General features: G+C 36.5%; 2 protein-coding genes across 3 annotated transcripts; one reads left to right on the forward strand and one right to left on the reverse strand.

The window, feature by feature from the left end:
* Positions 1 to 1017: 1017 nt before the first annotated feature.
* Positions 1018 to 5746, reverse strand: LOC149413390 (uncharacterized). Its single transcript, XM_089645118.1, has 4 exons — positions 5523 to 5746; positions 4170 to 4356; positions 2688 to 3761; positions 1018 to 1556 (listed from the first exon to the last, which is right to left on the reverse strand). The coding sequence occupies exons 1-4, from the start codon at positions 5679 to 5681 to the stop codon at positions 1363 to 1365; spliced, it is 1614 nt and encodes a 537-aa protein (XP_089501244.1). The 5' UTR covers positions 5682 to 5746; the 3' UTR covers positions 1018 to 1362.
* Positions 5747 to 5789: 43 nt separating this feature from the next.
* On the forward strand, positions 5790 to 21299 carry LOC149413391 (uncharacterized). Of its 2 annotated transcripts, XR_016304259.1 has the most exons (9): positions 5790 to 6135; positions 6532 to 6727; positions 9371 to 9499; positions 10918 to 11004; positions 13008 to 13136; positions 16200 to 16401; positions 17147 to 18100; positions 19520 to 19863; positions 20879 to 21299. XR_016304259.1 is itself a non-coding variant. In XM_089645043.1 (8 exons), the coding sequence occupies exons 1-8, from the start codon at positions 6053 to 6055 to the stop codon at positions 19768 to 19770; spliced, it is 2031 nt and encodes a 676-aa protein (XP_089501169.1). In that variant the 5' UTR covers positions 5790 to 6052; the 3' UTR covers positions 19771 to 20852. The 2 variants fall into 2 exon arrangements, 1 of the variants encoding a protein (XP_089501169.1); XM_089645043.1 differs by lacking the exon at positions 20879 to 21299 and having other exon boundaries at positions 19520 to 20852.
* The last annotated feature ends 1905 nt before the right edge of the window (positions 21300 to 23204 follow it).

A 23204-nucleotide genomic window follows, 5' to 3' on the forward strand; every position in this document is an offset into this window, starting at 1 on the left:
GATTTAGCACAACCGAATTGTAACAAACAACTGGAATGTGCAGAGGAACCTGTTTAGCACATTCAAATTGTAATAAACAATGTTGGATGTGCAAAGGAACCGATTTAGTACAACCGAATTGTAACAAATGTTGGATGTCCAAAGGAACTGATTTAGCACAACCGAATTGTAACAAACAACTGGAATGTGCAGAGGAACCTGTTTAGCACATTCAAATTGTAATAAACAATGTTGGATGTGCAAAGGAACCGATTTAGTACAACCGAATTGTAACAAATGTTGGATGTCCAAAGGAACTGATTTAGCACAACCGAATTGTAACAAACAACTGGAATGTGCAGAGGAACCTGTTTAGCACATTCAAATTGTAATAAACAATGTTGGATGTGCAAAGGAACCGATTTAGTACAACCGAATTGTAACAAATGTTGGATGTCCAAAGGAACTGATTTAGCACAACCGAATTGTAACAAACAACTGGAATGTGCAGAGGAACCTGTTTAGCACATTCAAATTGTAATAAACAATGTTGGATGTGCAAAGGAACCGATTTAGTACAACCGAATTGTAACAAATGTTGGATGTCCAAAGGAACTGATTTAGCACAACCGAATTGTAACAAACAACTGGAATGTGCAGAGGAACCTGTTTAGCACATTCAAATTATAATAAACAATGTTGGATGTGCAAAGGAACCGATTTAGCACAGCCGAATTGTGATAAACAATGTTGGATGTGCTAAAGAACCGATTTAGCACAACCGAATTGTAATGAACAAAGTTGGATGTGCCAAGGAACCTACTTAGCACATAATAATAATAATAACATGGAATTTATATAGCGCAGTTTAGTGTCATTTCACTTCAAGTGCGCTTGAGTTAAGTTGTTTCAAGTAAGTTTCAAGTTGTTTGTTACAATTCGGTTGTGCCAAATCAGTTCCTTTGGACATCCAACAATTGTTACAATTCGGTTGTACTAAATCGGTTCCTTTGCACATCACACTGTTCGTCGGGAAAAATCAATAAGGTTTTCTCGCAGAGATAGTTTCTTTGAATACGAGTATTCTTTACTAAAGAGCATACCATAGATAATAGAAACAAGGGAGAATAGCCACGGACCATTATTAGTATGAAAACGCGAGCACAATGTTTAGTCTCCAACGTCATTCCCCCATTCTACCCATCTACGCACAGCGGCATCCCGCCTTTGTATCTACCTACACACCAAACGCATAACTTTCATTTCTTTGACAGTCCGTGCGGTTTGGTCATTGCCCGGTGATAGTCGGCACGCTTCCATGCCATATCTCCCTTTCTTTCTATTATCTGCAGAGGGTAGTAACAAAAAGCATTTGCTTGTATCTCAAATAGCGGAGATGTCCCTGTGGTCCGAGAGCTGGTGGTTCTTGAGGGCAGAGGCGAGAGGAAAGGTGTCGCCACACACGGTGCACTTGTGCTTCTCGCGCAACTGGCCATTCGGGTGGCAGCTGTGTATCTTTAGGATCTTCTTGGTCTTATAGCATTTGCCACATTTGGTACATTTGAAGTCCCTCGAATCTGTAAACAAGAACATTTTTTCCACCTTTATTTTATTAATCTTTGGGAAATTAACCTCTCAAATCTTGGGGAAATACTGTGGTAAAAACAAAGATTTCAACAATGAAATAACCGCTTCCTTAGACTAATAATTTAAAAATTCATTTTACATGAATGAGTTCTGTATAAAATAATGAATTAGAATATCTGAAAAAATCTAGCTCTAATAGAGAAGTTGGCAACATTAATGCTACTTGAGTCAAAGTTCCTTCTCATGGCGGCTGGTTGAGTGGAGGGGAAATTGGAGTTGATGTTTGAAGAGCTAAATAATGATAATGATAATACGCCCAACTCCAGTAAAATATTGGTGTAACACGTTGGCTACAATAGCGGCAAATAATTCAATTTATATAGTACTTGTAATTGTTTGCAATGTTTTGCGCTTTCTAATTTGTATTTTGATCAATATTTATTTTTTTAAATATACATTACAACAAAAAAGTAGTTAACTATTGTAACGCCTATTTATTTATGCGTGGCCAGCAATGGTGCGCAATTAGCAGCCTAGCAGAAATATAAGACGAGGAAGGGTTTCCGGTTGCAATGGCAACACTACCTCTGCCTATCCATCGAGGAAGAAAACATATAAACAAACTGCTAGTTACGTCACCTTGTCTTTGAATCATCAATAAACATTTATTCACAGACTATTATTTGACACTCTCCTGCATAACAAGATAATAGTTTTACAATATACTTTCGTAATTTTCGATTTGTATAATTTATTGTTGTAAAATAGAGAAAATATTTCACATAGATTCCATTAAAATGTATGAAAGAAAACCAACCTGCAGAATTTGCGCCACTAGGAGACGCTAGTGTGGCATGCTGGTATCAGAATGTATGGGAAATGTCAGAAGTTTGAGTTATTGTTTCTATTCTAGGGTATTTGCCATTACCAACCAAATCGAAAATAATCAGTTATTCACAGGAAAAAGAATGCGAACCTACTAAAAGATTTTATGAAAACTTTCAACAGTTCTCTTTGAAAATTACAGATGGCAGCACTTTCATTTACAGCTAGTACATGGAGAAAATGTGTACGGCAGACGTTAGCGTATTAATACTACAGAAGATGAGAAATTAACTCACCATTGTGACTTCGCATGTGCACTTTGAGCGCGTAGGCGTTAAAGGCTACGTAGCTGCACTGCGTGCACGGTGCCGTCTTTTCCTTCAGGTGCAGCCTGCGCACATGCGCGTTCAACCGGAAGGGTGAATACTGTTTCTTCTGGCAGTGCGGGCATGGGAACTGGTTGTACCACACGCCGTGCATCTCCATCAGGTGGTCCTTCCTCGCAAACCTGCTGTGAAACCTCTCGTCACACTTGGTGCAAGCATACATCAGCTTCTTGGTGTGGTTTTCCTGCCGGTGCAGGCGCAGCCCACGCGCATGAACGAATGTTCTGCTGCAATCAGCACATGGGAGATTTTCACCGCCGCTGTGACGGCCGATGTGCGTAAACAGGTCAAACTTGGGGACGAACTGCCGGCCGCATATGTGGCAAAGATAGCGCGGAAAGTGACTATTTATGTGGTTCCCCAGCGAGGTTCGGGATTTCGTGGAGATTGTCGCGTTGCACACGAAACAAGGGTTTTTCATTTTTTCTCGGGGGATGGATAGTTTAAGTCTACGGAATATTTGTGGCTGATCTTTCCATTCAATTCTTTTACTCTCTGTGTTGTCTTGTACATTGTCTTCTTCATCACTCCACGGCAAACACTCTCTCAGTCTCCAGTCTATTTCTTCAAACGGTATATTTTCTATGATCCTTTCTTTCTGCCGTTTAGGAATCTCCTCTGTGTGTTCTGTGATAATCTCATTTATTTCTTCTTTAATAAGATCACTCATATGTTCTGTAGGGATGTCCGTCGTCTGGTCTATACGATTCAACTTTATCTGTTTTTTATTAATTTCCTTCAACCGTTCTTTAGAAATCTCCACTTGCTTTTTATGAAGCTCTTTTTTCTGATCTTTAGAAATATCATACATCTCCTCTTTAGTGATCTTCTTCGTCTGTTCTTTAGTATTTTCCGTTTTTGGTTCTTTCCTATGAGTCAATACACTATTGCCTGATAGTTCTTCATCCAAAAAGGTATCAAACTGGGAGTAATAATCAGTGAGTGTGCTATCAAAATCAACACTTTGAATTTGATTTGAAGTATCTGGAAAGAAAACCAACACACTAACAATAAGAACATAAAACGACAATCTTGTTGAATTCCGCTAATACGCAAAAAATATATAAATAGCACTTGGTTTCTAATTACTACAAGAAATAACTATTTATGTGGTGGGAGATGGTAAAAACACTAACTTTCATTGAGAATAAAGTTCCATTTATTCTCAATCAAAGTTAAGTTAGAAGGTTAGGAAATACGCACAAATTATTGAAATAATCCAAACTAAACCCTAAAAATCTATTTTGTGCATGTTTACTTAAACCGCCGACTTAAATAGTTGTCTCCAATAGATATTTAAGTTAAAATCAAGTGTTGTTTTTTAAAGAGTAGCAACAAGTAAATCTATATAAAAAGCTACATCATATTGGGGTTCCATGACAAAACACTTACCGGGAATATCAATGGTGGGGATTTTGTCTGCCCAGTTTGTGATCTCAATCTCTACAGCGGCTGGTTGCTCCAAATAACGGGCTAGCGCCTGTCCTACGGCCTCCACCTGACGCCGGAAGGCCATGGCACTCCGCAGTCGCAGCACGCAGCTGCCACACATGCCCCCTGTGCCGGAGGGGTCCACCAACTGCAACCAGACAACCACCAAAACCTCAGACTATGACAACTCCTCTGCGTACAAACATTTTTATTTTTAATTGCCGGCAACCCGGACGTTTATTGCAATAACATGATCAATGTTACAAATATGAAAGTAACCCGCCTCAATAGAAGATTTCTGTTCTGAGGCGGGTAAACATAACAGTTATATCCTAGTAGTTTATGAGGCTATTCACAGATGGCACTAGTTACAGTAGAGCTGTCGAATGCAGCGATGGAGACTTAGATGGAAGATCAGGGCCCAGAATCATTCCTACCGCCTGCTAATTAAGGACACTGGCCTAATGGCTGTCTGAGCTCGATTGTAATCTATTACTAATAAAAGTCCAAAGTGTTGTGTTGACCCCGGAGATTTTATTTAAAGAGTTGTGATGCACCCGAGTCACAACAATAACTAACTGGGATGGTCCGACGCTCTGTACCCACTTAAAGTTTAACTTTAGACTTACGGAATTCAATAATACTTTGTTTGTATACTACAAAACAATACATTAACTAAATGGCTGGTTTTGGTGATTTGCCTGCAACAGAACTGAAAGAGTGGTGCGGAGACGATCATCGATGGAACTTCAATCGACCCGTCAATATTTGCTTTGTTGACGACTGCAGAAACAGTAGTTACCTAAAGTGTGTAAATACAGTGATAATCTTTTGATTTTACTTTCTATAACTCGATCGACAATTGCGATATAATGCAAATCTCGTTCCGCGATGAAACTGAATTCCAAAGGGTTCGATAGATAGAGCAATAGAACCAACGATTTCCAATCGCACAGCGAAATAATCGTTCCGCTGCGTCAATCTTGTGCGATATCCACATTTAACAAGTGTAAGATTTAGAAGCCGAAGTGACTTGAAAAATGTTTGTGACGCTCTATTGTCCCTATCATTAAGTATTTATAAAAATACCTAAGTTTTCAATAATCGCAATGTCTTTGAGATACAATGAAGCGGTCATGTAAAATAATAACAAAAAAGAACTATCTAGCAGAACTTTACAACAAAAAATATAATTGTATTATTTCTAAAACAAAGATTTTAACACAAATTTAAAAACCGCCTATCAGCTACTTGAGTTGTATTAATTAGTTCTGTTAATTCAGTTAATTATGATATAAGGACAGAGAAAAATACCTTCAAGTGAAAACAAGACGTAAACATTTGTAAAAAGTTTTCAGTTTTCCCTTTATAAGTGTAATCCGTGTTGAAATGCCTCAACTTGCGATTAGTTTTACAGATCGAACAGGACTCTTCAGTTTTGGGCAGAATTACTTCCTTGGGTTTTAAATCCATTTCTACATTTAATCAAACAATATTATTTTTTCGCAATCAAATATTCTATAAACGAAACCTGAACTGTCAAAAACATAACCATAGATATTATCAGTACTTAATAAGTAATCGTACAAATTCACAAATGGCAGCTGTCAAAATGATATAATTGTACTAAAAAACTTGATAGATGTTTTCAAAACACAAAAAAATATTCTATGGGGCACCATTCGAGCACAATTTGAAGCCGCGGGGTGAAGGGGAAAATTTTGTTTGGCCGCCATTTTAAATGACACCGTCGTTGGAGTTCATTATTTGGTGTCTTCACAATTTAATTTAAATGTTCTCTTTTCGTGGCTAATTATTTTGTGGTTTTTAAGTGGTTAATAAATATGGTGACTTGTTCTGCATTTCGTTGCGGAAACAGGACAAATAATGTAAAGGCCTCACAAGAATCCGGACTGTCATTTTTTAAGTAAGTTGATTTATATAATAGTTTCACCATTTGTATATTGGAATGTAATGTCCATTATTAGAATATATACACCGTGTACATTATTTTTAAATTTTTTGATTGTTATATTCATTTTCTTTTTCTGTAAATAGCGCTTTTTCCTGTTTCTTGGAACGCTTTTCTCCTAACTGTCAATAACAACTTTCTTTGTATTGTTTACAAAGTTACCTAACTTACCGACAATGATTACAACATAAATTGTACATTACAATAAAATGTAAAATTAATTTCAAGTACAGAAAAAAATTACCTTGATTTTTAAAACAAAATTAATTATTACTACAAAAGTGCAGAGTAAGAATTGTTAGGTTAGGATGTCTATAACATAATAATATATTGCATGATATTATTTTTTAGATTTCCAAAGAATCAACAAATGAGAGATGTTTGGACTAAGGCCCTTCGGCTTAAAAATTGGCAACCAAATCAGTATAGTGTTCTGTGTTCCAAGCACTTTGAAGAATGCTATATTGACAGAAGTTCCCTTTTTTCGGTGAGGTTGGAGAAAAATGGTATTCCTACAATATTTCCTGGGTTTCCCTCCCATTTGCAGGTGAGTTCTCTTTTTTATGTGAAACCATACAAGAGTCGCAACTGCTCCCTGACTGTCTGAAGCCAGTGAGACCATGGCATCCCCAATTGGGGTATGTTGTGAGGATGAATGTATTGGGAAGGGAAGGATATGGGAAAGAGGAAGGTGGGGAAGTACGGCTATTCAGATCTGGTCTCCAAATATAATTGATGTATCGACAATGGACAAATTGAAAATTCCTTAAGAGGAAGCTACAAGCCAAAAATGTGTATATTCTTGGTATACCTTATATTGTAGGTAATAGGCATTAAAATCGCTTGACAAACGGAGCCTAGAAACGTTCGATTTCAAGCAAAAAACTGGTTTTTATTTATTTTGTAAATAATTTTATAAGAAAGCAAAAAAGTTAATCAAGTTAAACTGTCACAGATAATCTTAGCTATAATTCTGTACTTTTTAAAAGTTGTTTCCTTTATGCGTTCATACATTTGTATTGAAAAAAAAAATTTTTTAGTAGTTTACATTTATATTTTTTATTGAGTAATTTATTTTTTTATTTGTATTCTACTCAAGCGAAACGATAGGAAAACCTTCAATTTTTCTAAAGCATATTTTACCTTTTACCTCATCCCATACACACAAGCAATTGCTTACTATGGGAGAACATTGAAAAATAATAAAAATTAATCATATCATAATATCTTTTATCTTATTACTAGTGAAATATATATATGTATGTATATCACACATTGTAAATTTTTTTATTGAATAAAAAAAATAAAAAATATATATTTTTGGTATTCATAATGTAGGTACACCAATTTGTTATAAAGATTAATCAAAATAGTGATTTGGCATTAAGCTTTGCCTTAAAGGAAACAACTAATGGAAGATTATATACTTTTTTTTTACAAATATATGAACACATTATCTGGTATAATGGTATAGTTTACAAAAACATAATTTAGCAAAAAAACAAATAAATTATTACGAAAATAGAATCAGCTGGCTGATGGTGAAATTTTAGCATTGGCACTCCAAGAGGTTCTGCGCACTGAGAAATGCATCAAAAGACTCTGACAATTTGCACGCTGGCCGGCTGGTCGGATGCCTATCGCTTGAAAATGATAGGAAAAAAAAGTATGTTTCTGCAAATGTTAACACATTGTCGTCGGGACACAACATTTGCCGTTTTTCGCGGACTGTCGGTCAACTGCGGGACACGGCAATGCCGTTTTTTTCGACTGTCGATTTTTGGCGGCAAACGGCATTATACGGGTTTGTTATCAGCGTGAAATAAAACGCCTTGAAGGGTAATTTGCTACCTGGGTGCTAGGCGACAGACTGTCCACGTTATTTGAGATGCCTTGTCCGTATTGGCTAGTGTGCCGCTTGTAAAGGCGTCGCCACAAATCTAGAGGTTTTATGCGATCTCAATCTCCAGTTTAGTGTTCGCCTTCGGGCTTAGACGACACTGTTCAATATTTACGCGATCAGATTTCACACAACCAGCGATTGTAAAATTGCGGGCATGGCAAATATATATTATTATTTATTTTATAACTATATGATATGAATAAACATGTTATCTTTTACATGGAATTCTCAAATATTGAATATTGAATGCTATTTACTAAATTAATATCAGGTTTTTATATTCAGCTTTGAAATGTGGTGAAATTATGATGTAATCAAATCAATTATAATTTATTTTTGATGATCAAATGTCATATCTGATTTCATTGAAAATTTCAATCGAAAATATTATTTGGTTTAGAAATTGTGTCAATTTTAAGAAAGCAAAATATTTTTACGCTAATCGCGAAAAACACCCGCTATAGGCTAGAGTCTATTGTTTGAAGCTCCCGACTACAATGTGTTAATAATTGCTTTTATGTTTAAAGAATTCATTAATTTTGGTATAGACCAGGGGTCTCCAAACTACGGCCCGCGGGCCATGTCCGGCCCGCCAGTGTCATCCATCCGGCCCGCGACATCTTATGACCATTTTCATCAATCAGGCCCGCGACAACTAATGGCTAAGACCTTACTCAGAAGGGACGAATCACCGCGAATTTTTTCGTGCGAATATATATGCTCATTGGCGAGGTACTGGGCACCAATACATTGCGTCCACAAGTATCGCGCGAAAAATACGGGCGCAAATCGTGTGAAGTTCGCCAGACTTACGTCCAGTTTACGCGGGAACTGCAGAGCGAGTACACGTATCAAGGGAAATGGAGCGGCAAAATTGTGACAAGGAATGGTTCCAAATGCTCGCGCGTTTCACGCTCCTTCTGGATGCAATATACGCGCGAAACGATACGTGGCAAAATCGCCCCCTGGTCTTATTGTTTTAATGATGATTGTGATAAGGTGGATAAAAAACTCAGAATGATACAATCTAAGATGGATATAGGGTACTACCCCCCCCCCCGTGGACGAAAATATGGGTGTCTAGAAATTAAAACAGTTTTGGCCCTCCGAACTCACTGGAGTAGTCAATGTGGCCCTCCGGCTGAAAAGTTTGGAGACCCCTGGTATAGACAAAGCATCAACTTTTATTTTATTTGAGTAGATTTTAAGAATACCTGGTAAGCATTGAACCCATTGTCCACCTGTGAAGATCCTACACAGTGTATTATCGTGGTTTTCTCTTTTCAGAAACAGAAATCGTCAAGAATGGCCCCAAAAACTAGGATTTCACCCGGATCTGAATTGACAATTCAAACGTCGACAGTTGATTTGGTGGCTCTATATGCTACCACAGACCCTCTGAAAGTCGAACTGAAGGTAAGAATATTTTTTCGCCTCTCACACCAGTAATTACAGCAAAAGACAGACTTTGATATTTTTATCTGGACATTATTGTTGCCCTGGCCATCCAAGAAATCTTCACCATCAACAAAACTTTGTGATCTGAAGTTATAATCTATCTAAATAAAAATGTAAATGTTGGTTTGTTCAAAATCTTAAATCTCCTAAAGTTCTTCATCGATTGCTTTGAAATGTTGACACAATGTTGCATTTGCATGTGTTTTTATATACCTATACATATTATATATATGTCACCTTTGCTAAACAGTTTGGGTACTGTTGTTTTAAATAAAACAATAAGTTAGTATAAAAGTGGTGTTGTATACCAAGTTATTGTTTTATTTTAAAAATATACAAGTCTCCGCAACTTTTTGAATTATTTGGAGTTTGTGAATTCTAGGATAAACATCGACTTTTCTCTCCTTTCCATAAATACAATATGCATGTATTATAAATATAAACCTTCCGGAAGAAATTCTTTAAATGATAGTGAAAACCCTATTAAAATCCGTTGCGTAGTTTAGAAGAACTAAGCCCACAAACAGACAGACGCGGATAGCGACTTTATTTTTTACTTTTTATTTTTCGGAATGACTTTATTGAGTAAAACCTCAAATTGTAATATTTAAATATTGAAGACAATATTAGTGATTTCTAAACGAAAATCTGAAACAGAAAAATCAGAAAAAACGGTCACATCTGGGACTCGAACCCAGGACCCTTGTCTTTCCGTGACAGTGCTCTACCAACTGAGCTAATGGGACCCTATTCCCCTCGGTCATTTTTAACTGTATCATACTTCGAATAAGAACTACTAACATTGTCTTCATTTTTTCACCGCACATTTTTATTGGCAACTATCTTTATGTATGATCGCAAGATTCAACCCGAACTAAATGCAATCCAGACAGCGTCTTTTTAGACAAACCTATCTTATTTTTTATTTTTAATGTGCGACATCTGTTGACTATTCTGCAAGTCTAGAATGAATATTTCTTTTTCGGAATGACTTTATTGAGTAAAACCTCAAATTGTAATATTTAAATATTGAAGACAATATTAGTGATTTCTAAACGAAAATCTGAAACAGAAAAATCAGAAAAGGAAACGGTCACATCTGGGACTCGACTTGAGCGCACTGACCCCTAGCACGATAGTAAGCTTGAAGGCAATGGCGCAGAGCAGAAGCCTGTCGCTTGAAAATGATTATATTATGTTTCTGCAAATTTTAATTGCTTTTATGTTTAAAGAATTCATTCATTTTGATGTAGACAAAGCATCAACTGTTACAATTTCCTTTGAGTGAGTTTAGGGAATATCTGGTAGGGATTGACACCACTGTACCCCTGTGAAGAACCGTCGCTGAATGTATAATCGTGCTTTTCTTTTTTCAGGAACAGAAATCGCCAAGAACAGTCACCCAAACTAGGATTTCACCCGGATCTGATACCACCACAGATTCTTTGAAAATCGAAGTGGAGGTGAGAACTTGTATTAGCCTTTCAACAGCAGTAATTACAGCATAACGTCGACGGCAATTCATCACCACGTAAGTCATCGTGCAATGCCATTCGACGAGGGTAATAAACCTACATCGGTTGGATTTTTTTTTCGAGTGGAGACGGTTTACATGCAGTTACCGTGAGCACTTAGGCCATAGGCCCATTGTGCTATCTCTCCATTTTACCTCAATCCTTTAACAACAACCCAGTCCCTTTTATAAAGTTCACCAGGGTTTGTCATTGGATATATCTTCTGGTGTAGAACCGATGTGTCTGTGTCCAGGTATCTGAGCCTTGTTCCCAATAGAGCGGGACATTGGCACCAAACGTGAATTGGTTCCAATAATATATATCATTTGTTCAGTGTTTTACAATGAAAATAGAATCACCGCCTCGATGGCTTTCCGTTTGAGTAAAATCATCACCATCATCAGTCTCTCCTGAAAAGTGGCCAAATATGATGGATTGCCGTCGACAATAATATGTTTCAACTAAATTTTCATCTCTTTTAAGTTTTTATTACACTTACCCGAGAAACCATTTTATATTTTCCAAGCATTTATAAAATAGATATTTTGCATCTGAAATACTTTTCTAAAACCATTTCATATTTTGCATTTTCAATTAACCCATTGGCCTCCGAATTGTTTAGCTAAAAAATTGTCCTTCACATCCGAATTAATTTTGTACCAAAGTTTTAAATCTGCAGTGGTGTACTAAATCTTACATAACTTTTAAACGAAACAATTATTTTCAATTTACTTGTGCATTGAATTAAGGCATGTAAAAAATATATGGAGTTTTTAAAATAAATAATAATAATAATTTGATTAAACGAGGATATAAAAATATTTTTTTTATAAAAACCAATTTTTTTTCATTTTTTTATAATTGGATTAAGAAAAGTTTTACATTTATCATGCTTATTACCATAATACATATTTTTTCAATTTGGGCTGATGTTAGCCGCCCAACACTAATGTATCCCTTTTTCGTTTTTAAGCAGACAGACATCAGATCCGCCGTCGGGACGGCGTCGTTTGATTTTAAGACACATCGCCGTACACACGCCGAGACGGCGTCGTTTCAGGCCAATGGGTTAAGAAATTTTTGACCCATTTCCGTTTTGCATTTCAAATGGTTTTGGGTACCCGTTTTATACATCTCCGGTAACAACATAATAGGATAACTATTTCTTCCTTTTGACCGTGAAATCTATGTAAACATTCAAATAAAACAGTAAAACACAATAAACCAAAATGAAAATATCTAACAAATTATTATAAGCAATAATTTTGGTCGCCTGAAATAAAAAATTGAAAATATCTCCACAGTAAAAATAAATGCCGCCAACGGGAATTGAACCCGCACCTTCTGATGTCTGGTCAGGTGCTCTGGACCATTGAGCTACGTCGGCTTATGTCCAACACGCCAAATAATTCAATATGTACTAGTACTTCAATCAAAAATTACTGCTTATTATATTTTTTCACCTGTAAACAAACAACTTTATTTTGCAGGAAAAGCCTTGTTATTGCTTATAATAATTTGTTATTGCTCATAATAATTTGTTATCCTTTGTGCTATGCATAAAAACCTTGTCTTATAAACGTTAGTTTATCATTAAAAAAAATAGTGACAATATCTGTTGATGTCTATGTCAGGTATTCGTTTACCCCTTACTAATAAAAGCGTTTTAAATGTTACGCATCTGATAAACAACTGTTTAATATGCATTACCCCTTTGAGTGTCGCCGTATCCATTCTCTGAGCTTTTCTGGAGAACCTATTTATGGAAGATTATATATTGTTTTTTTTTTTTTACTTATAAATCAACACATTATCTGGTAAAATTAGATAATTTACAAAAACATAATTTTGCAAAAAAAAACAAATAATTTATTACGAAAATAGAATCAGCTGGCTGACGGAGAAATGCATCAAAGGACCTGACAATTCAAACTGGTTTTATCTTTTTTCAGGAACAGATATCGCCAACAATGGCCCCCGAAAGTAGGATTTCACCCGAACCTGAATTGACGGTTCAAACATGGACAGTTGATTTGGTGGCTCCAGACGCTTCCACAGGCCCTCTGAAAGTCGAAGTGAAGGTGGGAACTTGTATTAGCCTCTCAACAGCAGCAATTACAGCATAATATGTTTCAGAAACAGAACCTAAAATACGTTCATAGTTTGGTTTTAAAAAGTATTAACACATTTCGGCCAAGTATTTTTTGCGCTGGCGCTATGCTGAGTCCGGGCGAAAATAAAGGTCTCGTGCTAATTTCTTTAATTTGTTTTAAATTGCTATATCTTCGAAAATAATCAAAATATTTTTATTAAAATTTCTACATAGTAACTCAGCATACCCAAGCTATAAAAGTACTAAACAAATCGAATATTATTTGAAATGCAACTCAATTAACCTTGTAATATGTTTATTACGGTCCGCCTATCGGTATTTGCGCATACCTGCTTTCTTTAAATACGCCCGACATCTCTCGCTCGCTTGCACATAGGAGTTGAGTGGGTGCAGAACGGAGAAAGAGATTCGAATCGGCTATCACGGTCATAAAAACCCTCATTTCAGGAATTAAATGTCACTAACAAATTATTTACTATCCTTTTGTTGAAATACCGATGTAAATGAAAGGCACGAAAATAAATTTTAAAAAAGACTTGCATTATGATTCGATAATTATGTACTTATAGTTGGTATATAATATTCATGTAAAAACATTGAATAATTCTGTCTTTTCTGCCATTGAAATAAGACCGCAAAAGCAAAAGTGCAAAAGGTAGAATTACCCTTCCTGCCGTTAAACATCAATCGACCGAACGGGTAAAACTACCTTTCCCGGCCGAAGTGTGTTAAAGAAAAAACTAGCCTAAAAAATCTTTTTTGGTATTAACTGTGTCCTGCTTTTTTGAATATTTACTGTAAATTTTTCAAAGAAATCAAAGGATTTAGCAGAAAACTTAGTTAGCTTTTGTTCAGATTTCTTTATTCTTTTACTAGCTGTACCCCACCACGCATTGCTGTGGCTCAGTCTGCCTGTGAAGATAGAGAAGCAATAACCCGTTGTACGAAACAATATACTGTCCGTACAATAACTGTAGATACGAAGGTAGCTGGGTACACCTTTTAGCGTTTTCAGTCTTGGTAGATGTTGTAGAGCCTTTGTGGTGGAGTTTAATGCCACGATCAGAGAGGAATTTATTCCAGATCTGAACTGACGTAAGGAATTTATTACTGGCAAAAACTGAATTTACTACTGAATAAAACACTTGAAAATATTTCTTGAGACTTTTGGAGACTTGGAGATGGTTTCTTCAGGAGAGAGGATTCTCTTTCAGAGGTAGTTGTTGAACTGACTTTGTATGGAATTCGGTTCTCTATTTATAGAACGTTTTCAAATCGAACCCTCTCGGAGGTGTTCTATCCTCTTTCGTGAGGAGTAAAGTGGTTAGGTATTTTTCCTCTCTGCAATTATCTTGTTGAGAGGAAAGTTATATTTTAATATGATACCTTTCACCAAGTCAGTTCAATCTACCAAAACCATCTCCCGCAGTCCCGTTTATTTATTTTATAAATAATTATACAAGTTTTCATATTGGGTTTGAAGTTAAATATCTTTGGTTTGAACATTTCCCAAAGGGTAACAAATATAGTTAGATATAATTATTCATGCAAATATATTAGTATATAATCATTTCTTGATGTTGATATTCATTTCGTAGTTATATCTTGCATCTTTTTCCCGTAAATCCAGTCTGATGATATCACAATTAATCACATTTGAATCTGTTATCAGTGTTTGATAAGAAAGTCAAGGTGATATGCCGTGCTGTGATTGGTTGGAGACGGCGGCCATCATGGAATTCCATCCGGGGAGTAGTGGAGGGGGTCCTACGTAAATACTGGGTAGCCCTCCTAGCCGTGGTCACTTCATGGGTTGGTGTGTCCGAGGAAGGTGCTGGATGATTATTTTCAGATGTTTTTCAGGTTCTGCTATTATATTCCTATGTAATTATCTTGATTAATCACATATAATACATCATTTGATTGAGTTATTTTGATGTAAAGTTTTCCAAATGTGTCGGCGACACGGTATCGAGCGGTTTCGGGGTTGAAGTGTTTTTGTGATTTTGGCGTAAATATGAATTCTCTTGAAAAATTCTGGAGGTTGGGATACGTATGATACACCCGTGTTGCTTTTACAACCAACAGATGACGCGGTTTAAAAAAAAAACACATTTTTACATATCACACGTGATATCTATGTAAAAACACGCGCATATTCGAATGCAACATTGTGTCAACATTTCAAAGCAATTGGTGAATAACTTTCGGAGATTTAGGATTTTGAACAAACGAACATTAACATTTTTATTTATAGATATAATGAAAATAAGGTAAGTATGTTACAACATACAATAGGTTTAACATACAAGATAACTGGTGACCGGAGATTTAAACTAGTTTTTCTTTCATCCCTTTTTATAACTTTATATCACCTTTTAAAGGTGTGTTGAATTGTTATTTTGAGGAGTTATTATGGAATCAAGATACCTATTACTTCATGTTAACCTTGAAATCTATATAAACATTCAAATAAAGCAGTAAAACAAAAAAAAAAGAAGAATATATCTTAATGTTACATTTATGTTAGGTATTCATTTACCCCTTACTAATAATTATGTTTTAAATTTTACGAAACTGCTAAACAACCATTTTTCATACATAACCTTTCGAGAGCCGTCGTATCCATATGGATCTATAAAAATAATACGGAAATAGAATCAGCTGGCAGATGGTGAAAATTTTCTCGGCACTCTAAGGACGGGTTGTTTCGGAGAATTTGAACAATTCATCAAATTTAAACGTTCATTTTCGGGTTCTGTGAAAGTCCTATTCAAGTTCTGTTATTATATCATTGTAGGCTAGTTGCTTGACAAAACTGAAATAAAAACAGAACTTGAAAAAATCTTTCACAGAGCTTGAAAATGAACGTTGAAATTTGATGAATTGTTCAAATTCTCCGAAACAACCCGTCCTAAGAGTTAATGGTTCAGTTATGTAAAATTTAAAACACGTTTATTAGTAAGGCGCTGTGTGTGTTATGTAAGTAATAACAAGGGAAGGTCGGTTAATTGCGTTTTTCTTTTTCCAGGAAGAGCCGGAGGAAAATATCTGTACTTTGCCCGTTTGTAGTGCAGAACCTTTAAATATAGATAGCTCTAAGAAGGTCGTCCTAAGAGAAAACGTTACAAATATGAGAAAATTATATACAAAGAAGATAAAAATACTACAGCAAAAAAATAGACGCTACATCAAAAAAATTGCATCATTAAGGAATATTATAACATCATTGCGTAAGTTTTTATACAAGGAAAATATTGAATCTTTAATCTTTCAGGCTAATTTGTTCGCTTTTGGGAACAATTCATATGATCTCACAGAAATCGTTATATCTCCCGTGAGAAATATGATCTAAACTGTGTTAGAAAGAGAAAACACCACACTTTATATTCAAATCTAGAAGTTCCGACCGCAATTTGAATAAAAACTTTTGCGACTTTGTGAATTTTTTATAAATTATTTTAATATGAAACAACAAAAAAGTGAAATCACAATAACGTTTGTAATACATCTGTCTAATAAAATAAGTGTGTTTTATTTTTTTATTCATTTTCAGTAATATTGGTTACAAAAAAGTTAAATGGGCCATTTTTTTAAATTTTTATGTTTGCATACAAAATTTTAACATTTCATAAAACTTATGTTTATTTCTAATAATAAAATTTGAAATGTATCACCTTTCAAAAATGGCTTTCAGTTTTCGGATACATTCAGAAATAATCTATTTATTTGGATTTTATTGCAAAGCTAACCTAAATCGCTAATCTCAGTAACATCCCCATATTCATTGCATAGCTTATTTAATTAATCAGTTATTGTGCTTCCTGTAATTCCTACACTCTTATAATATAATAGTTTAAAAATAGTGTATTCATTTGTTAGTTTGTTTTTTGACTGCCTGCACCGGTAATGTTGTGGATCTGTAATATGATAAATTATCAAGTAGGTATGTTAAAGCATTGGTAATTCTTATTCCAGGTTCATCACGTCAGATTATACCAAAAAAGGTAGACTCTGCATTGACTGATCACGATTACACTCAGTTTGTCCATTTCATGGATCCAAATCCACCAAATAATCAAAGAGAGAGTAATAAAGTAAAATCAAAGAAAAAATTAAACAAAATAACACAAAAGAAGAAAAGGCAAACAGAAAATCAAATTTGGAATGATGACGGCGATCAAGACAATAAATTGTGGACTGATGATGATGATTTTTGGAGCGATCAAGACAACAAGGTTTGCGGTGACAAAGAACCAAATAGTAATGATGATACACCAACGGATTACTTCATGACAAATTTAAATGAATGCTCTTTGAGTGAAGAAGAAAATACAAAATCTAAACAGAAAAACAGAGTAAGAAAAGAATGGATCGACCAGCCAGAATTTCCGAAGCAATTTACTTTCAAAATGCCCACGCTACAACCAAATTCCAACGAGTGTCCAGTCTGTAACGAAGAATTCTCAAATGCGAGAAAAATGCGCATACATTTCTACAACCATTTCCCGCAGTTTCTGTGCGACCTTTGCGGTAAAGTTTTCTCAAAGAAGGATACTTTTAAGTCGCATTTAGAAATCCACGAACCCCAAAGGTTTTCTTGTCCGCAGTGTAACAAAACATACGCCAAAAGGATAGGTGTGGTGCACCACATTAAAACTAAGCACAATAACGAGAAGCTTTACAAGTGTCCGCAATGTTTGGAACGATTTAGCCACAGTCGTAATAGGAGAGATCACTTATTGGCGGAGCATGGGGTGTGGTTCGACGCCTTCCCTTGTCCCAAGTGTCAAATCAAGTGCTACACGGCTAACGGGCTAGACATACACATCAGGAAGATACATCGCAAGGAGAAGCAAGTAGCGTGCCCGCAGTGCGACAAATTATTCTTCGATCTAGCGCAGTTAAAAAATCACTTGCAGTGTCACAGTGGTAAGTTCTTGATAATACACACTAATAATTCTTAGCCACTCGTTCGATAGATACAAGTCATAAACATCACCTGCCCAAATTTGGGTAGCTAAAGCTCGAGTGGTTTTAAAAAACTTATGTGGGATAAATTACGCCAAAAGAAAACTTCTTCAGCATGAAAACTTCTTATTTGCGAAACAATAAATAATGGATCAATTAACCCCTCAGCCATTACCCATAAAGTCAATATGTTTGCTTTTGGGAACAGTTCATATGGTCTCATACGTGCACAGGGAATAAATGCTGCTAGCTCCTTAGAGCAGGCTCTATTGAGATAGCTGTAGAACAGACTCAGCTAGCCTACATTGCGTTGTTGCATTAGAGATGGCAATCAGTCTGTTAAAAATGGATTGTCAATCAGATTGACCGGCCTCCGCACAGAATCACAAACCAATGTTGGGGCTCCAGCCCAGAGGTGGCTCCCAAATTCAATTGTTGGACGCATTTGAGATTTGTACAGGGTTAGCAGCTAGTCCTATCTAGTGTGTAATACGATGTATGTATTCAAATGAAGCAAGAAATACGTGCCAAGACAGTTGTGTGGCTGTCCAACCTCTCTGCCTACAGCTGCGGGGTTTCAATTAATTCAGACCTTTCTAGTTCAGAGATTCTATTGAAAACATCGACCAAGTATATCTGGACATACCGGTGCACGGCGATGTTCAGAGAGAGGTCTAAAGGTTTCCCTCAACCAGTCTCTCCCGATCGTAGGTGGGCAGGCGCAACCCAGACACCCCTGCTATATCTTCCACCACCTATGGCAGAGGTGTTGGTTATCCAATGGTTCTCGGGGGGGCAGCACCCATACCCGCCTACCAAATTAAATCATTTATCCAAAAGAAAGGTTGAAACAGAAATCGATGGCTGTTAAAAAAATTTAGTAGGTGGGGGTGTTTTGAAATTACTTCTTGGTGGGTGGGTGGCTTTCATCTTGATAATTTATTAGTATGACACTCCCAATATAGTAGTTCATATGTAGTGGTACGCCACTACTTGACTCGAACGTTATTCTAGAAGTTTCCAAACAAGTTTCTTGGATTTTCTTTTATTTTTAATACTTGTTTCTGTAGCAACTGGAATGTTCGAAAATGTTTTATTTTCCGCCTAGATAAGCGACAACGTGAACGAAATGGTCAGTACAGTACCAGCAACCGCGACATCGAGATCAAATTATTTTGCCTACGTGACGCGCTTCGGAACATTCTCGAACCTTCCTTTCGTAAATCATTTTGTTGTATTTTCTACGTTTATTTATTGTTTTCGGATGTATTATTAAAAACCGCTTCAGCCAAATTTCGTAGTTATTTATTAATAAAAAGAATACCGAACATAATCACACATATTATATCAATGAATGAAAATAATTCTTAATTTTTTCAGATGCAAGAGACTTTGTGTGCGACTTGTGCGGCAAAGCATTCAAGACCAGGAAGCACCTTAGCAGCCACCTCGACATCCACTACGACATCCGCAAGCACCAGTGCCCCCTCTGTCCGCAGGCCTTCGTCCAGACCTCCTCGCTGCGGGCCCACTTGAAGTCGCACAACAAAACCATTCCGCACACTGACACTGTTGAGTTAGATGATTCTGCTGCCCTCTCTAGTCAAATTATGACATTTTACCAAGAATGAAGGCTTCTTCTCGTTGTATCGTGCTGTATTGCGCTTTCTTCTCCTTTTGCCAACGTTTCAGACAGCCTTGCAGCATTCGTAAGATGTACAGAAGTGAGTTTATCATTAATATATTATTATTTATTCATCAATGCCCTTTTTTGGGGCTTTTACATAGGAATAATAAAAATTATACGTTTTATACATAACTCAACTGTCTCAGTAAAAATCTTTTGTATTTGTTTAAAGTAAAATTGAAGATATCCACTGACTCGGAATAATTATTTCCCTCCATCAGAATTTTGGGCAATGAGGAATACATATGGTAGTTAGTCCCTGAATTTCTGCACTGAAATAAATTACTTCTTCTAGTACTACGTAGTGGAATCCAAAAGCTTATCAATGCCAGCAATGCTGGACTGAATTTTATACAGGGTGTTAAGGGACGTACTTGACTTACTGTAAGCAATGATTCCTGACATTACTTGGAGTAAAAAATGTAAGTGAAATTTTGATCTCCGGTGACTTTAAGTAAGTCAAGTACGTCCCTTAAACCTCTGTACATGTAGAGCTACCAAGTCAGTGAAAATCCTTCTCTCTGATAATTTAAGCATATTCAAGCCATTTAAATAAGTGTTATAAGCCGTGTCTCCAAAGACAGTTTCCACAACATTATGTACTTCTAACATTCGAAAAGGGGGCGTTACCATCCACATTTTTGTTCGAAAATGCAATGTTTGTGTTTTCCTTGGCCGATGGAAAACATTCGCCGTGCATTCGAAATGGTGAAGGCAGGTGAGGGGATTATTTTATTTTTTGACAGCCACCGCGCGATGCAGTCTGTCACAGAGCATAAATCGTATGAGTTTTTGAGTCTATTTTAGAGAGCCCTACAAAACTCCATAACAATTTTTGACTGCTACTCTTTCGAGATTTTCATGTGATACATCGGGTTTGTATATGAATCCCCAATTGCCAGAAATCGTAATGTGACAGCAAGTCGCATTTCTGGCGAAATGTTTTTTTTTTTAATACCAGGCCGAGTAAATAGAACTAATTCTTCGAAATCAGTTTCCGAGACGCGGGAGAAATTACCTAAACCAAATCTGTCTTCTATTTTCAATTGCAGATTTTCGAGTCACGGTCGAAACCGAAATCTGTGTTTCCTCCCTGGTGCAATGATTTCTGCGATCGCTAAAACTGAAAAAAAGTCTTCCTCGTCAAAACTCATCTTGACAGTTGACAACGAAAATGAGAGCACACACGTCTTCCTCATCAGACATCTACAAAATAATGACAAATTGTCTATGGCCACGCCCACCGCGCCCCTATGTTTCAACAAAGGGAGGAGACAGAATGTGGACGAAAACAAAACTGTTTGCACTTATTGTTTGTGGATGTGGATACGGTCACAGGAGACCTCGCTTTAGTTCAACGAAATTGCTGTAATACTCATTTTTTAAATTAGAAAACATAAGAATTTATTTGTGTATTCTTTCAATAGCTTGTACATGAATATTGTAATGTGGGTTCCAGACCGGAGAATTGTACTCAAGTTGACTTCTAGCAGATGCTAAATATAACAGTTTAATACACTGAATATTGCTGAAATTTCTTATTAACCTAGTTATATATCCCAGCATGTTAACATAAACCCTTGTTAAAGATTTAATTGAAATGTAATGCCTTGAAGACTGAAGTCTTTATGTATGTGGAAGTAATATCACTTACATTTAACCTCGTATTATGATTTTCGGCATTGTGTTTTGTATATCGGAATACCAAGAACTATTAAGTTTAGCCCCGTCGTCCCTATTAACACAATTTACGCGAGCGAAGACAAAGGAACCAGTTTAAGGAAATCGCTATATCTTTGAAAATAATAGATAAATAAGCCACCAATACAATAAAATATGTATTACTATTATTGTGATGCACGATTGAATACAAGCCTCAATGATATACACAGAATCAGACAATCCTAAATCTATGTCCTCATAGACAGTCCAAGCAAGATAGGCTCAATGGTAACAATCAGGCTACTCAATATGAAAAAACACCTATCTATGGTATCAATGGACTGCTTTGCTGGGAAGTCATGTTGTAAAACCAGGGCACAGTGCTAACAGGAGCTTTAGCGGCTAACGGCTAAAGTCTCGGAATTGATAATGATAATTTAAAAAGAAGATTAATCTTATTAATTAAATTAATCTAAGTACATTTGAATTATTTAATGAACGATATGTAGTGCACCGTTGTGATCGTGACTATGAGCTGTTGGACCAGGCATTCGGCGGCGGTTCACTTATCGCAGTGCGCCGCGAACTACCAGTGTGCCCCTCACCCTCCCTCCCGTCCATTAAGCGTGCAGACAGCCACAGCTAATCTTGCACTAGGTTCTGGAGCCCGTACTTCTAACCTACTTATATTCTGCTCATATTTCGTGCAAGGTACGGAGCAGATTAAATCATTAAGTGACTTTTTTGAATTCATATCTACGTTGCATACTAATTTCCCAAATGATGAATTCCTTTTATTAGGAGATTTCAACACACGACATGCCCCGTGGCTTTTGGCCTTGAATGCAAACGGTTCCCTGGTACTTAATCGATCCTCAATCGACGCACTGACTTCAACTCTTTTTGATTTTTTAGACTATACCGGCTTCCGTCAATTCAACAACCAGCTTAATGTAAACGAGATATTGAGTTGCACGTGCACTGTAATTGGGTGTGACATACCGCTAGTGCCGGAGGATGCACACCACCGCTCGCTGGAGGTGTCGCTGCGCATGTCCCACGAACCGTCCCTCCACTCCTATCACAGCGCTGACTACGAGCAGATTAATAGCGCCTTGGCAGCCGTCCACTGGACAACGACTCTAAACAGCAGCAATGTAGACTCAATTACGGCGCGTTTCTATTCCGAGTTAAACAAGGTAATTGTCACATATGTACCATCTAGATCAATTAACATAGACTCCAGGTATCTCCCATGGTACCCCGCATTAAAAAAAGTAATTAAAGAAAAACTTAAATATCACAAAAAATACTAAATTTATAACCGTAACTCTGACTATCAAACTTTCTCTATTCTCCGAGAACGACAAAAGTGTATGGAGAAAGTGTGCTATGATAATACATAACAATAATATGGCTGAAATACCTAATACCGATCCCAAACACTTTTGGACCTTTGTTAAATCTAAACAAAAAAACTCTGAAATTCCAAAACCACATGTTTCTTAGTTCTCAGCATGTATCGGGTGGGAAAGATATAAGTAACTAATTTAACGTGCATTTCCAATCCTCCTTCGAATCCCCCGCCCCGTGCACCTCGTCTACAACTCGACCATATAATCCAAACACCTCCATTCTCAACCTTAATAATGTTAATATAGATGCTGAATTAGTTTGTAAATATCTTAAATCATTAGACCCTACCAAAGGCAGTGG

The sequence above is a fragment of the Hesperophylax consimilis genome, chromosome 22 (genome assembly GCF_061612785.1).
Source record: "Hesperophylax consimilis isolate HC1 chromosome 22, BYU_Hcon_1.0, whole genome shotgun sequence".
NCBI lineage: Eukaryota > Metazoa > Arthropoda > Insecta > Trichoptera > Limnephilidae > Hesperophylax > Hesperophylax consimilis.